The sequence below is a fragment of the Populus alba genome, chromosome 5 (genome assembly GCF_005239225.2).
Source record: "Populus alba chromosome 5, ASM523922v2, whole genome shotgun sequence".
Classification (NCBI taxonomy): domain Eukaryota; kingdom Viridiplantae; phylum Streptophyta; class Magnoliopsida; order Malpighiales; family Salicaceae; genus Populus; species Populus alba.
Genome location: NC_133288.1, coordinates 2,649,451 through 2,666,095, shown reverse-complemented (window position 1 = coordinate 2,666,095; position 16,645 = coordinate 2,649,451). Strand labels below are relative to the sequence as shown.

Here is a 16,645-nt window from a genome sequence, read left to right as displayed (position 1 = left end):
AAAGGTAGCTAAATCATTTTTCTACCTCCTTCTTCACCATCATTTAACTATATAGTAGATTAAAGCTTTAAATGTTTTTGTGTAGTAGTTCTTTGTGATTTGTATTTTATTATAATTATATATTTGAAAGTATTTAATTAATCAATAGATAATTTCAAATTCTCCTTAAACTTGGTTAAAAAAACTATAATTTCTAAAAACAATTAATTTATTTTTTAAAACCATAATTATTAGCATGATACATCATGCTAGTCTTGACATTACATTTAAGTTGATGGTTGGGAATTTTTTTTTTTAGTGGGTTTTTTTGTTGAATTAAGTGGGTTTTTAATGAATTAAATATTCTACTAGTAGATAAATACCAAATAAAAAGGAGCCATTAAATAAATATCGTATAAAAAGGAGATATTTAGATTTATAAAGAAATTCTTTTAGCATTTTATCTCTCTCCTCTGCGATATTAATGTAAACGTAAAAGATAGCATCAAAGAAAGAACAAGATTACATCATATTCATAAAAAAATTGATGTCATAGGTGTGCTGATGTGATAGGTATTTATCATTATTATCCACTAATTTGATGTGATAGGTGTTTCAAGAAATTGATTTGATCTCGTGGAAGATATGGAAGAAGATAGAAAGAAAATGTCTTCTATAATCACTGGATATTATCTGATGAGTAAAAAAATTAAAAAAATAAATTTTTTTTTGAAAAAGTAATTGAAAAAATTAAATAGTAAAAAAAATCCATAAAAATTTTAAAAAAATTAACAGGTTTGGTTTTGGTTATATAAATTTAAAATAGAAAAAATCAAACCGAACTGAACCCAAACTGAAAAAAACCAGAAAAAAACCAAGTCAAACCGGTTTAAACCGGTTTTTGTTCTAAAAATCTAAACCAAACTGATACTGATCGTTTTGAATCGGTTTCAGTTCGATTTTGTTTTTTTTAAAAAAATTCAATTTAATTATTATTTTTTATAAAAATCAAAACAAAGTAAAAATAATTATCTCTAAATATAATGCGACTAAATTATGTAGTTTTTGTGCTTCCTTTTCTTTGTTTTATTTAGTTATTTTTTCCACCCACCACCAACCAAATCTTCTTTATTTTTTTTTTAATTTTACCCTATTTTGAGAATTATACCTCTTAATTTTTTTTTATACTTCTCTTGAGTTATCTATTAATTTTATAAATTTAGTTTTTTATTTTATTTTAACATTTAATATTTTATATACTAGAAGCGGGGTTTTATATATATATATATATATATATATATATATATATATTTATTTATTTTTTTATATAAATTTATTTTGATATCATGCTCATTATATATTTTGAAATTTTAGACAACAATTACATATGATTCAAAAAGAGACCCACCTCTCTATGCTGCAATCATTTTGTCTTCCAAATACCATTTGAAGTGAGACACTTTCTACAATTATTTTTATTTAGATTTTCTAAATCTTGAAAAATTCCACATTCAGTATAATAAAAAAGATATTATTTTTAGTGGTTATTATATAAAAAAGAAAAAGAAAAAGAAGAAGAAGAATAAAGAGGAAGTCCACCTTCGTACAACTGAAATCTAGGCTCCGTTTGTTTGCAGGAAAGTGAATTCCTTTTGGAAAGTGAATTCCGGGGAAAGTGAATTCCTGGAAAGTGAATTCCGGAAAATTATTTTCCGATGTTTGGTAGTGTTATGGAAAATGAACTGGAAAACACTTTCCAGTGTTTGGTTGTATTATGGAAAATGAACTGGAAAATAATTTATTAATGAATTAATTTTTTTTTCAAATTTATCTAATATATATATATAAAATATTTAATCACTTACAATAAAAAAAATGAAATCTAAAATGTATAATGATGATTTTTTTTTATTATATTCTATATTCATACATAGATTATTTTATAAAATATAACTATATATATCATATCATATTATAGAGAAATAAGCTTGTGAAATTTTTTTTACTATTCCATGAAACTATTTATAATTCCATTACGTACGAAATACATCTGACAAAACCTATAGTTTTAATAATATTTTTAGCATGTAATAAAATTGGATAAAATATTAAGGTATAAAATTTACTCTAAACTATTTTTTTTAAATATTAAAAAAATAGCACACTGTAAAAAAAAAAAAAATCCCACATGCAAGTGAACAGTGCAAGAAAACTGTATTGTGAACAGTATACGTAATACACTGTTCATGTTAATTGCACTATTCATTGAACAGTGCAATTAACATGAACAGTTGCTTTTCATATCTGGCCACTGTCGGAAAGTGTTTTCCTTTCTTTAACGGAAGGAAAACACTTTCCTTTCTCAATGTTATTAATTTTAAGTTGATCGGAAACCACTTTCCTTTGATCACTTTTCTTTGTTGCTGCCAAACACAGGAAAAGCAGGAAAGTGAATTCCGGGAATTCAGTTTCCAGGCATTTCAACACAGGAAAAGCATATTAATGCCTTTTCTAGCGTCATGACACGTGTGATAGTGAGCTGTAATTTGGAAGCAACCAATTTCCCTTATATGTAAGTTGTACATCAAGGCAGTCAATGCACTGCCCAATTTATACTATTTGCCACCATGAATCTTGATTGGTCCAGCTCAGCCAAGAACTCCATTTCTTTTCTTAGCCGACCCTCAACCAAGAATATTATTGGTTTTTTTCCCCACGAAATTATATATATATTTTTTATATATAAGCAATTTTAAAAACACTTCTTTCATATATTGGCTCCAGTATTTTTTTTAAATAAATCTTAAAATTTAAATTGAGGAATAAAACATATACCTTTCTAATCTTTAGACAAGTGTGACTTGGACTTTAAATATATTATTAAATTTAGGAGGTCTTTCTTCCCTCTCTCGTACCAAATTTAAAATTATTTTAATATATTTTTAAATAAAAACAATATTGTAAAAAACAATAAAAAAATTAAATATTTTAAAATATATCTTTTAAAATATATTTTTAAATATATTCCCTCCCATTAATCTAATGTTAACAGGGTACTTGCTCAGAAACAAGAAATGATAACATGGTAAGCAAAGTTAATGAGTTACTCAGTAACAAAATATAAGCTTTCAAGTATTGTGAAAATTCTAAAGAAGCGTCTTCTTGTTCTGTACTTCTTTCCTTCTCCTATTGTGTGCGTGTGTGTCGTGTTCTGTCAAGTGACTGAGGCCAGGCTGGCATCTTTGCCATGATTGAGGTGGCTCCCACTCCTTCCCTACCCTGGCAACCCACATGTTGTCTCGAATTCAATGTCCCTGCTCACTGGTCTGAAGTCACTGCTCTGTTGATTAGCAGAAACCAAGAGGTATGCTTACTTAAGGACTCTTCCTTTTTTCTATTTTTATCACTTGATTCCAGAGACCCTTTGATGTTAATTTGCTTTTCATCTTGATTGCTTTCTTTCTTTCTTTGTTACTTTATGCTTTTGAAAAGCCTCTGCTTTGCTGCTTGTTTATTATTTGTGTTGTCTTTGCTGTTCATTTCTGATTTAGTTCCTGAAGATTTGAAAAGTCTCCTTTTGATTTATTTTGTTCATTGCAGTTCCTTGATTGCTTGATTCCAGACAAGAAGAAGAGTTAAGTTTAATTGGACATGGAAATTTTGATTTCTATTGTAGCCAAAGTTGCTGAGCTGTTAGTTGTTCCCATTAAGAGACAGATTGGTTATGTACTTGATTGTAATACCAATATTCAGAACTTAAAAAATGAAGTTGAGAAGCTGACAGATGCAAAAACAAGGGTGATTCATTCTATAGAGGAGGCTAGAAGGAATGGGGAAGAGATTGAAGCTGAAGTTTTGAACTGGCTGGGAAGTGTTGATGGGGTCATTGAAGGGGGAGGTGGTGTTGTTGGAGATGAATCAAGTAAGAAGTGCTTCATGGGTTTGTGTCCTGATCTAAAGATACGCTATCGGTTGGGTAAAGCAGCGAAGAAGGAGTTGACGGTTATTGTTGATCTCCAGGAAAAAGGGAAATTTGATGGAGTTTCTTACCGCGCTGCTCCATCGGGTATAGGGCCTGTCAAGGATTATGAGGCCTTTGAATCAAGAGATTCTGTATTAAATGATATTGTGGATGCATTGAAGGATGGTGACGTGAACATGGTTGGGGTATATGGGATGGGTGGTGTGGGGAAGACCACACTTGTGAAGAAAGTTGCTGAGCAAGTCAAGGAGGGTAGGCTGTTCGATGAGGTGGTTCTGGCAGGTGTCTCACAGGCTCCAGACATCAGAAGAATTCAAGGTGAAATAGCAGATGGGCTAGGACTCAGATTGGATGCAGAGACTGATAGAGGAAGGGCAAGTCAACTATACGAGAGATTGAAGAAAGTGACTAGAGTACTTGTAATTCTTGATGATATTTGGAAAGAACTTAAATTGGAGGATGTTGGAATCCCTTCAGGGAGCGATCATGAAGGATGCAAGATACTCATGTCTTCAAGAAATGAATATGTACTGTCTCGCGAGATGGGCGCAAACAGAAATTTCCCGATTCAAGTTTTGCCTGAAAGAGAAGCATGGAATTTTTTCGAAAAGATGGTGGGGGTTACTGTTAAAAATCCTAGTGTACAGCCTGTTGCTGCTCAAGTAGCCAAAGGATGCGCAGGTTTGCCGATTTTACTTGCTACAGTTGCTAGGGCACTGAAAAACAAAGATTTATATGCTTGGAAGGACGCCTTGAAACAGCTAACAAGGTTTGATAAAGATGAAATTGACAAACGAGTTTACTCGTGTCTAGAACTGAGTTACAATGCTTTGAGAGGTGATGAAATCAAGCCATTTTTCTTGCTTTGTGGGCTATTCCCAACTTATGGTACTCCAATCTCAGACTTGTTAAGGTATGGTATAGGCTTGGATTTGTTCAAGGGACGTTCCACATTGGAAGAAGCAAGAAACAGACTGCATACATTGGTGGATGAACTTAAAGCCTCTTGTTTGTTGCTAGAAGGTGACAATGATGGAAGCGTGAAAATGCATGATGTTGTTCAAAGTTTTGCCACTTCTGTTGCAGCAAGGGACCACCATGTGCTTACCCTGGCAGATGAATTCAAAGAATGGCCAACCAATGATGTGCTTCAACAGTACACTGCAATCTCTTTGCCTTTACGGAAAATTCCTGATCTTCCTGCAATATTAGAATGTCCACATCTCAATTCATTTATACTGCTGAATAAGGATCCCTCACTGCAAATACCAGACAGCTTTTTCAGAGAAATGAAGGAGCTTAAAGTCTTGGATCTGACAGCAGTTAATCTTTCACCACTGCCTTCGTCACTTCAATTTCTTGAGAACCTTCAAACGCTGTGTTTGGATCTTTGTGTTTTGGAAGATATATCTATAGTTGGAGAGCTAGAGAAGTTGAAAGTTCTCAGCTTAAACAGTTCTGATATTGTTTGTTTGCCAAGAGAAATAGGAAAATTGACTCGTCTGCTACTTCTAGATTTGAGCAATTGTGAAAGGCTTGAAGTAATATCACCAAATGTCCTTTCTTCCTTGACCCGGCTAGAAGAATTATATATGGGAAACAGCTTTCTGAAATGGGAGGCTGAAGGACCAAGCAGTGAAAGAAACAATGCTTGCCTGTCAGAATTGAAGCTTCTGGCAAACTTAATTACCTTAGACATGCAAATTACAGATGCAGATCATATACCCAAGGACTTGGTTTTGTGCTTTCAAAAGTTGGAAAGGTTCAGAATATTTATTGGAGATGGGTGGGACTGGTCTGTTAAGAATGCAACCCCAAGAACTTTGAAACTCAAGCTCAATACAGTTATTCAGTTGGAGGAGGGGGTGAACACGCTGCTGAAGATCACTGAAGAACTTCATTTGCAAGAACTGAATGGTGTTAAGAGTATCCTCAATGACTTGGACGGGGAAGATTTCTGTCAGCTGAAGCATCTTCACGTCGAAAATTGTCCTGGAGTTCAATATATCATCAACTCGACGAGGATCGGTCCTCAAACTGCTTTTCTGAATTTGGACTCACTGTTTCTTGAAAATTTGGATAACTTGGAGATGATCTGCCATGGCCAACTTATGGCAGAGTCGCTTGGAAACTTGAGAATTTTGAAGGTAGAAAGTTGTCATAGGTTGAAGAATTTATTTTCAGTCTCCATGGCAAGAAGACTTGTGCGACTTGAAGAAATCACAATAATTGATTGCAAGATCATGGAAGAGGTTGTTGCTGAGGAAAGTGAGAGTGATGCTGCTGACGGTGAACCAATAGAGTTCACTCAATTACGTAGACTGACACTGCAATGTCTGCCTCAGTTCACAAGCTTTCACTCTAATAGAAGGCAGAAGCTATTAGCAAGGGATGTGAGGTCAAAAGAAATTGTTGCGGGGAATGAGCTTGGGACTTCCATGTCACTTTTCAATACAAAGGTCTGGTTTGCTCTTTTAACAAGCTATTATTTGTCGTTTTAACCTCAAAAAATAAAAACCCATTCTCATGAGTAGACAAATTAAGGGCTTTGATTTATTTTTTTTATCTCGCTGAAAAATAAAAAGAAGTTAATAAAACAAAATATGTGCATGCAGGTTTTATTCCCCAATTTGGAGGACCTGAAGCTCTCCTCCATCAAAGTGGAAAAGATATGGCACGACCAGCCTGCTGTGCAGCCTCCCTGTGTTAAGAACTTAGCAAGCATTACTGTGGAGAATTGTAGCAATTTAAACTATTTATTGACATCTTCTATGGTCGAAAGTCTTGCTCAACTCAAAAGGCTTGAAATACGTAATTGCGAGTCCATGGAGGAAATAGTTGTTCCAGAAGGAATCGGAGAAGGCAAAATGACGAGCAAGATGCTATTTCCTAAACTACACTCCGTAATGCTCAATGGTCTGCCGAAACTCACAAGATTCTGCACCACTAACTTGCTTGAATGCCACTCCCTGAAAGTGCTGAGGTTACAGAAATGCCCTGAACTGAAGGAATTTATTTCCATCTCATCAAGTGCGGATGGCCCTGCCATGAGCAAACCTGACAACACAAAATCAGCTCTCTTCGATGACAAGGTGATTGTATTTCAAAAGCAGGCTTAATTTGTGAGCTTGCCTCACACGTGTATTTTGTTTCCATGTTTTAGCCCAAAGGTGATATTTTGTTATGGGCGTTGGCAATCTATTAACAGAGTGGAATTGTTACTGCAGGTTGCATTCCCTGACTTGGAGTATTTTCTAATTGACGGAATGGATAATTTGAAGGTGATATGGCACAATGAACTCCATCCTGATTCCTTTTGCAAACTAAAGACACTGAATGTTGATGGTGGAAAGAATTTACTTAATATTTTCCCTTCCAGTATGCTGCGAAGATTCCATAATCTAGAGTATGTGTTTATAGATGATTGTGATTCAGTAGAAGAGATTTTTGATCTCCAAGCGCTCATAAATGTGGAACAAAGACTTGCTGTTACAGCCTCTCAATTGAGACATGTGGATCTACGGAATCTTCCACACCTGAAGCATGTTTGGAATAGGGATCCACAAGGAATTCTTTCCTTCCATAACCTAAGTAGTGTGCGTGTCGAGGAATGTCCTGGTCTAAGAAGTCTCTTCCCTGCCTCTATAGCCCTAAACCTTCCACAACTGGAAGTGCTTCGGATAGATAATTGTGGAGTGGAGGAAATTGTTGCAAAGGATGAAGGACTAGAAGAAGGTCCTGAGTTTTTGTTTCCTAAAGTTAACTTTCTGCAGCTTCGGGAATTACCAGAACTAAAGAGATTCTATCCGGGAATACATACATCAGAATGGCCGAGGTTGAAAAAGCTTGGGGTGTATGACTGTGAGAAAATTGAAATATTTCCTTCAGAAATAAAGTGCTCTCACGAACCATGCAGGGAGGACCACATGGACATCGAAGGTCAGCAACCACTTCTCTCATTTAGGAAGGTATGATCCTCACCCCTATTCCAAGCACGTACACGCTCCACATCTTTCTAATTTTCACATAAACTTTCATTAGACCGTTATTTTCACAACTCGAACCTTAGGTTAATGACTAGATATATCAATAGAACAAGTTATTAAAAAACACACAACATTTCATAATTTTTTAAAATATTATATTATTCAAAATTAATAAAACCAAATCATAAAATATATATCAATGACTAGATGACACTCCAAGATGACCGGATGACACTCGAAGGTAATTGTTGTGGGAGGATCAGTTGGCACAGGTTAATGTCTCTTTCACTAGTTAGGTGTTCAGAATATTATGCATTTATGTTAACTACTCTCATAGTTATTAAACCTAGGATCCAGTCGACCTTGTGGCTAGACCGGTCTGGGTAAGGTAAAAGATCGGGATAAGTAAAAACTCTTCAAAATCCGGTTGACCTGTTGGGTTAACTAATGACTCGGGTGACCCAGCAAAACCCGTTTGAGACTCGTTTTTTTTTTTTTTTTTTTTTCACATGTGTTTTTTCTTCTGGCCAGAGATCCCTCTTGTTTTGTATTTTTTTTTAGTTGATTATTAACCCCTTTTAAAGTTTATTATATAAATACTAGAATAATGTTTTATTTTTTCAATGTGGGATTTGAAGTCCTTTAATACACACACACACACACACACTTTATGTTCATAAGAACAATATTATGTTTTTTAAATGTGGGATAAAAAACTTTTTTGACTTAAATACTTCAACTTAAAAGGATAACATACTAACATAATATCTTTTCAATGTGAAATAAAAAAAAATCTTTTGAAAGAATTTCAAACTTCATTATTTATAATATATATAACTTATATTCACATGAATTATTTCTTAATTTTTTCATATGAAATATTAAAACTTAAAATATATATTTTTTAATTTTTTCGAGTTGATTTAGGTTGACCCGAGATCACCCGTGTAACCCGGGACCCAACTTCTTGGTTGGGTTTGATAGCCATGACTACTCTTTGTTAACATGAAGTTACTGACAAGTCCTATATCAAGACATAATAAATATTCATATAATTATTAAAGCAATATATATTATATTAAATAGAATTTAATTCAACAGAATATGAGTGCAAATTCAAGAATAGACAAGTACTCGAAAAAATAAAGCAGTATATATAAATATTTAAGTAATTAATTAGTCATAATCATCATATAATAAACATACATATTTATTTATATTATATGTATATTAAATATTATCTCACTCACCTATAAAACACAGAACTAAAATGAATACTAGATGAAAGACTCAAAAATCCTATTAAGGATCATTAGAAATACCTATAACAAATATACAAAATATACTAAAAAAAACCAAATAAAAGATTCCAATGCATAATAGACACCAGGTTTAGTCTCCTAATTTTAGGGACTAAAATGATCATTTTTTCAAAAACAGGGACGACAATGTAATTTTACCAATTGAATGACCAAACTATAATTATCAGAAATACATAACCATATTGAAATTTCACCCATAATCCATATTAAATTCTGTCCAGAATCTCAATTTACATTTTAGGAACCAAACTATAATTTTTTTTCAAAGTGTAGGGACTAAATTGTAAATCTCCAAAATAGAGGGACTGAACAAAAAATTACACAATTCAATTATCGAATAGAGGTTCATCATTCTTAATCTCATAAGAATACCGTCCAAAATTTCAAAATACATTTCAGAGGTCAAATTATTATTTTCTAAAGTTGAGGGACTAAACTCTAGTTTTCATTAATTAAGGACCAAAATAAAATTTCATCATCTTCAACCTCGAGACCATTCTGACCAGATTTTCTAGCAAAGTTTAAACAAATTTAACCTATAACAAATCAATTAAATAAATCAATTAACAAATTCTTATTTCTAACAATATACTAAAAATCAACCACTTAACTTTAAATCCGTAATAATCCTGAATCAGTCTTACTGTTATGATCACTGTTATGATTAATTATGTTTCCATTCAAGCAAGGTGAATTTGGTTGACATCCCAATATTTGGTGAATTAATGAAGCATGATGACTTCTTTTGAGGGATACATGTTGTATGATGTGTTCAATCTAAAAGCCATTGCCCCTCTGCGAAAAGAGAATTCTTATTGAAAGATTGACAAAGCTTTTGCATTCATAACATTACAAAACTGAAGCCAGAGGCACAATTCATTTAGTCAAGTGTTCAGTTGATCTTTGTATGCACTGTTGAAATTTGATGATCTGAACAGTAACTGTTTATAACAGTTACTGTTTAGATTAAATTCTGGAAAATCCGAAATTTGAAGAAATTGAAGACTTGCAATAATGAGCAGAATTGATGAATTGTGTTTGCTTAATTATTCAAAATGGAAATGCCTAATATATAGGCTTACAAAACATGAATTATAATCAAAATTAAACTCTCAACTACACTGAGAGATTTATTGAAATGAAATTATGAAAAAATAGCACACAATCTGCTATTTGAATTCAAATTTGAAAAAACACAAAAACAGGACATTATCTTGACTTCAATCTTCCCTCAAGGCAGCATCTCACATGTGTTCTAACACTCCTCCTTGAGACTTGCCTTGAACATTCCTAGCTTCATCCTAAGCATCTCCAGCCTTGATCTTGGAAGTCCTTTAGTCATTAAATCTGCCAATTGGACTTCAGTTGGACAGTGAAGAATTTTGATGAACAAATTCTTCTCAGTTTCCCTCAATGCATGAAACTTGACATTAATGTGCTTTGTTCTCCCATGCTGGACTGGATTTTGTGCAATTGCTATTGCTGACTTGTTGTCGTAATAAAGCTCGGTTGGTGAGCTTTGCTTATGACCCAAATCTGCCAAAACTTTGCTCAACCATATAGCCTAATTTGCAGCAGCTGCCATGGAGATGTACTCAGCCTCTGCTGTCGATTGAGCAACCACATCTTGCTTCCTTGCATTCCAGCAAATTGCACCTGAACCAATGCTAAAAACATAACCAGAAGTACTCTTCATATCATCAACATTTCCAGCCCAATCACTATCTGCATAGCCAATCAAGCATACTCCTCATGTTTTTGAGTACCTTAGGCCTAAGTCAGCTGTGCCTTTGATGTATTTCAGTACTCTTTTAGCCACTCCCATGTGAACACTACTAGGTGAACTCATGAATCTTGACAGCAAACCAGCAGGGAACATCAAGTCTGGTCTAGTTGCTGTCAAGTATAGCAAACTGCCCACCAAGCTTCTAAAAACAGAAGGATCTTCTAGCTTCTCACCATCATTCTTCGAAATTCTTTCATTTTGTGCCAAAGGTGTAGCTACTTCTTTGCATGATTCCAGTTTGAACCTTTTAAGCACATCAATAGCATACTTCTTTTGTGACAAAAAAATCCCTAAGTTGTCTTGTTGTATCTCCATTCCAAGAAAATAATTCATCATCCCCAAGTCACTCATTTCAAATACATCCTCCATTTCCTTTTTGAACTTTGCCAGCAATGAAGTATTGCTTCCAGTCACCAACATGTCATCTACATAAAGTGAAATTACTAACTGCACTTCATCTCCTTCTTTCTTTAAGTACAATGTAGCTTCATTTTCACTCCTTCTAAACCCCAATTGGATTAAATAGGAATCAATCCTACTATACCAAGCCCTTGGGGCTTGTTTCAAGCCATAAAGAGCTTTGTGTAGCTTATACACCTTATGCTCATGGCCTGCCACTTTGAATCCTTCGGGTTGCTGCACGTATATGTCTTCAACTAATATACCATTTAAAAAAGCTGATTTAACATCTAAATGGTATACCTTCCATCCAAGTTGACCAACAATTGCAAGAAGGAGCCGAATTGTATCATGCCTAGCAACTGGGGCAAATGTGTCCCCATAATCAACCCCAGCCACTTGTGCAAATCCTTTGACCACCAATCTAGCTTTGTGTTTAAATATAGAACCATCAGGATTGAATTTAGTCCTGAATACCCACTTAACACCAATTTCTTTCTTGTTGTGAGGCAGCACTGTCAAGCTCCAGGTTTGATTCCTTTCAATGGAATCAATTTCTGATTTCATGGCTTCTATCCAAGCTGCATCCTTTGCTGCTTCAGCATAGCTTGTTGGCTCGGCATGCACCAAGTTACACCTCTCATATATCTCAGCTAGGGGCCTAACTTTAAGAACATCTGCATCTGAAGTTCCATCAACATCAAACTCAGTTTCAGTGCTTGTTTCCCCTGCTGCAGCATCAAGGATTGTGCTCTTCTGATCCACCTCCTTCAAGTCCCAATTCCAGCATGCAATTTCATCAAAGTGCACGTCTCTACTGATCTGAATTTTGGATTCATTCAGGTTGTAAATCCTGTAACCTTTGGATTCAGTTGAATATCCCATAAAAATTCCCTTGACTGCTGTTTCATCTAGCTTCCCTCTTTTGACAGTGGGCACATGAAAATAACACAAAGAACCAAACACCCTTAGATGGTTGGCAGTTGGCTTTCTTCCTGACCAAGCTTCTATGAGTGTTTTTCCATTGACAGACTTTGTGGGAAGCCTGTTTAGCAAGTAAACTAAGGTGTTTACTGCCTCTGCCCATAGAAACTTAGGCAACCTCTTCTCAAACATCATGCACCTTGACATTTCCATGATTGTCCTATTCTTCCTCTCCGAGACACCATTCTGCTGAGGAGAATAGGGCACTGTCAACTGGTGCACAATTCCAGTTTCAAGGCAAAAATTCTGGAAATCCCTTGAAGTATATTCTCCACCATTGTCGGTTCTCAGCACCTTAATTCTTTGTCCACTTTGTGTTTCAACCATGCTTTTGAAACTCTTGAACTTTGATAGTGCTTGAGACTTGTTTTCCAGAAACTGGACCCAAATCATTCTGCTATGGTCATCAATGAACAAAATAAAGTAAAAGTTATTGTTCAAGGAGGCTGTCCTCATTGGTCCACAAATGTCAGAATGGACCAATTCCAGCCTTGATTTTGCTCTATTGGCTGTTGCACGAGGGAATGAAACCCTATGGTGCTTCCCCAACTCACAACCTTCACACAAATGTGCACATTCAGAAATGGCAGGCATCCCCTCTATCATGCATCTGTCATGCAACAATTTCAAAGAATCGAAATTGTAGTGCCCAAACCTCTTGTGCCAAACAACACTCATATCAGAATTTGCACTTAATGCATGACCTTCAATGACATTTAAATCAAGATAAAAACTATTTCCATCCATTTTTATCTTTGCTACAGCAGAATCCTTTGTGTCAACAATGAAGCAGCAATTATCCTTAAAGGTTACTTCATAACCATTCCTAAGCATTTGAGGAACACTCAACAAATTTTGATCTAACTCAGGAATGAAGAGGACATTTTTGATAGTTTTTGTACCTCTTGAAGTGCTGACTGTGACAGTGCCTCTTCCTTTAGCTTGCACAAAGTCACCATTTCCCAATTTAATTTTTGGCTTTATTGATCGATCAATTGAAGAAAAAATTGACAAATGCTTTGTCATGTGGCTGGTGCAGCCACTGTCAATAAGCCAAGTGTTCTTCTTGGAGATGGTACTGGTCTGCAAGGCCATGAATAGCTGCTCCTCAGTTTCTTCAGGGTCCTTGTCTTCTTCAGATACATTTGCTTGCTGCTGAAATCCTTGTTGCGGCTGTTTCTTCTTCAGCCTGTAAAACTTTTCACTATGGCCATTTCTCTTGCAAAAATCACAGTGAATGAGAGTTTTGCCTTTGAACCAGCAGTCAGCCTCTGCGTGATTTGTTCTCTTACAATAAGAACAAGGAGAAAAATGTCTACTGGCAGGGACAATAGCTTTACCTTTTGACAGGTTTGATTTACCAGTACTGAAATTTTTCTTGGGAAAAATTCCAGATTTTTTCCCTTTAAAGCTTGCTTGAAATGCTCCTTCAACAGCTTCATCATCTCTCATTTGAACCCTTTGCTCCTGAATTTGAAGCTTGCTGATTAACTCTGCAATAGATAGAGTTTGCAAATCACAAGATTCTTCTATTGCAGAGATTTTAGCCTCAAATCTTTCTGGAATTGACATCATAAGCTTCTCCACTATCTTATGATCTTCAAATGTCTCCCCAAGGAGTCTCATTTGGTTGACAGTGTTCATCAATCTGCCGGAATAGGACTTGACATTTTCATTGTCCTTCATCTTCATTAGCTCAAATTCTCTCTTTAATGCAAGGAGTTTGACTGTTTTGACTCGATTGCTGCCTTCAAATTCAACTTGAAGTTTGTCCCAAATCTGTTTTGGTGTCTCAAGATTCATAATCTTGGTGAAAATGTGGTTTGCAATTCCAGAATGCAAACATGTAATAACCTTGTCTTTCTTCAATTTTTCTTCTTCATGAGCCCTTATTTGAGCTAAAGTTGGATTTGCACGTAGTGGATATGGATCAGCATCCGTCTCCACAATGTTCCATAAACCTTGGGATCGCAGGAAAAACCTCATTTTGACAGCCCAAATGTGATAGTGCTCACCATCAAAAATTGGAACCGAAGAGTGTGAATGTGCAGAGGATGACGAAGCCATTGATTTCTTAGAAGTTAACTCTCAGTGTTTCTCTCAACCCCCCAAGTGTTTTACACTCACAATCTCTCGTGTTTCACTCAGTAAAATCACCCTCAGTCCCGTAGAAATTTTGCTCTGATACCACTGTTGAAATTTGATGATCTGAACAGTAACTGTTTATAACAGTTACTGTTTGGATTAAATTCTGGAAAATCTGAAATTTAAAGAAATTGAAGACTTGCAATAATGAGCAGAATTGATGAATTGTGTTTGCTTAATTATTCAAAATGGAAATGCCTAATATATAGGCTTACAAAACATGAATTATAATCAAAATTAAACTCTCAACTACACTGAGAGATTTATTGAAATGAAATTACGAAAAAATAGCACACAATCTGCTATTTGAATTCAAATTTGAAAAAACACAAAAACAGGACATTATCTTGACTTCAATCTTCCCTCAAGGCAGCATCTCACACGTGTTCCAACATGCACAACCTATAAACTTGTTAAGAAAACGTCAAGTCAAGCATGCTTTCTTTTGATTGGTTTTCAGATCTTCCCCAACTTGGAGGATTTAGGTTTGGAAAGCAAGGATGCATCGGCATTATTGAAATGTCCTCAATACTTCTTTCACAAACTCAAAGTTCTCAATCTGTATTGCTTTGGTGATGCACATGCAACTTTTCTATTTGATCTCCTTCCAAGGTTCCCTAATATGGAAAGACTTAATGTGGAACGTGGTACGTTCAAAGAGTTGCTCCCGTCTAGACTTGTTGGTATGGAGGAGCATGCAACAGTTCTTTCACCGATACGACACTTATTTTTGCATTCTCTTCCTTGCCTAGAGCATTTATGGAAGAGCAATTCCCAACTGGACCAAGCTCTGCAGACTCTTGAAACTCTATGGGTATGGAATTGCGGCAGTTTGATTTATTTAGCTCCATCGCGTGCTTCTTTCCAAAATCTAACAAATTTGGATGTGTGGGATTGCGAAAGATTAGTAAAATTGGTGGCATCCACAACAGCAAAAAGTCTGGCGCAACTCACAAGAATGAGTATAAAGGACTGCGGTATGGTTACCGAAATAGTAGCAAACGAGGGAGAGGGAATAAAAGAAGAGATTGTCTTCAGCAAATTAGAAAAATTAGGGCTTCATAGTTTACCAAGCCTAACTAGCTTTTGCTCAGAAAAACACAGCTTTGATTTCCCATCTCTGGTGAAAGTAACTGTCAGACAATGTCCTGGGATGAAGTTTTTCTCCAACGGAGCACTGAGCACTCCCAAGCTGCGGAGAGTTAAATTGACTGAAGAGGACAAGAAAGGATCCTGGGTTGGAAATCTTAACACCGCAATACAACAGTTGTCTGCACAAACGGTAAGTACCGACCAAGCATTCCAATTTCTGCAAACCATGAAATAAGTAACTAGGTATCTAATTTTGCTTGTATTTAACTATTTCAGAAACCTCAAATTGCTGGAAGTTCATCATCGTAAAAGCTTGAGATAATGCTTGCTCCACCGATGGGGTCGATCCCTGTGCAGCTCCTAGAGTTGGAAGTAAAAGGCTGTCCCAAGATTGAAGAAATTGTCACAAATGATTTACCAGGTGCGGTAGATCTTCCGAGAGAACAAAAGGCAAATGCAACTGATGGGGCTACTGAACCAAGGATGATACGGGACAAGAAGATTTGAAGAAAGAAAAGGTGAGAAAGGAAGAAAGGAGGGAGAAGAAGATGAGAGGAGCAGGAGAAGAGGAGAGGGAGGGGGAGAAATCAATGATCTTCATAATTCATCGTCAAAACTGTGTAATGTAAAATATAATACATATAAATAGCAGAACTCTACCCGAACATTGATTTACAATTACTGTAAAGAAATGTTGTTTTAATGTAAAAATATTATAATTGTAAATTTTGTTAATTTTTTTTGGGTAAAATTGTAATTTTTGGGTTTTTTTTACAAAACAAGTTTTTACTACAATTTTTTTTTATACTTGTTATTTTTATTATTTTATATTTGGTTTATTTATCACCATTTTTTATCTTTATTTTTTTAATATTTTTTTTTCCTTACACTTTTTTTTAAAATATTATTTTTTACACTTTAAATATTTATCACAATACTTGGTTTATCACTGTACCATTTTTTTGTTTTT

General features: G+C 35.1%; 1 protein-coding gene across 1 annotated transcript; it reads left to right on the top strand.

Annotated features, from left to right (window-relative positions):
• Positions 1-3,139: 3,139 nt before the first annotated feature.
• LOC118057872 (probable disease resistance protein At4g27220) lies at positions 3,140-16,410 on the top strand. Its single transcript, XM_035070593.2, has 6 exons — positions 3,140-3,343; positions 3,580-6,420; positions 6,577-7,053; positions 7,189-7,929; positions 15,044-15,865; positions 15,952-16,410. Exons 2-6 carry the CDS (start codon positions 3,631-3,633, stop codon positions 15,982-15,984), a joined length of 4,863 nt encoding a protein of 1,620 aa, XP_034926484.1. The 5' UTR covers positions 3,140-3,343; positions 3,580-3,630; the 3' UTR covers positions 15,985-16,410.
• Positions 16,411-16,645: the final 235 nt, after the last annotated feature.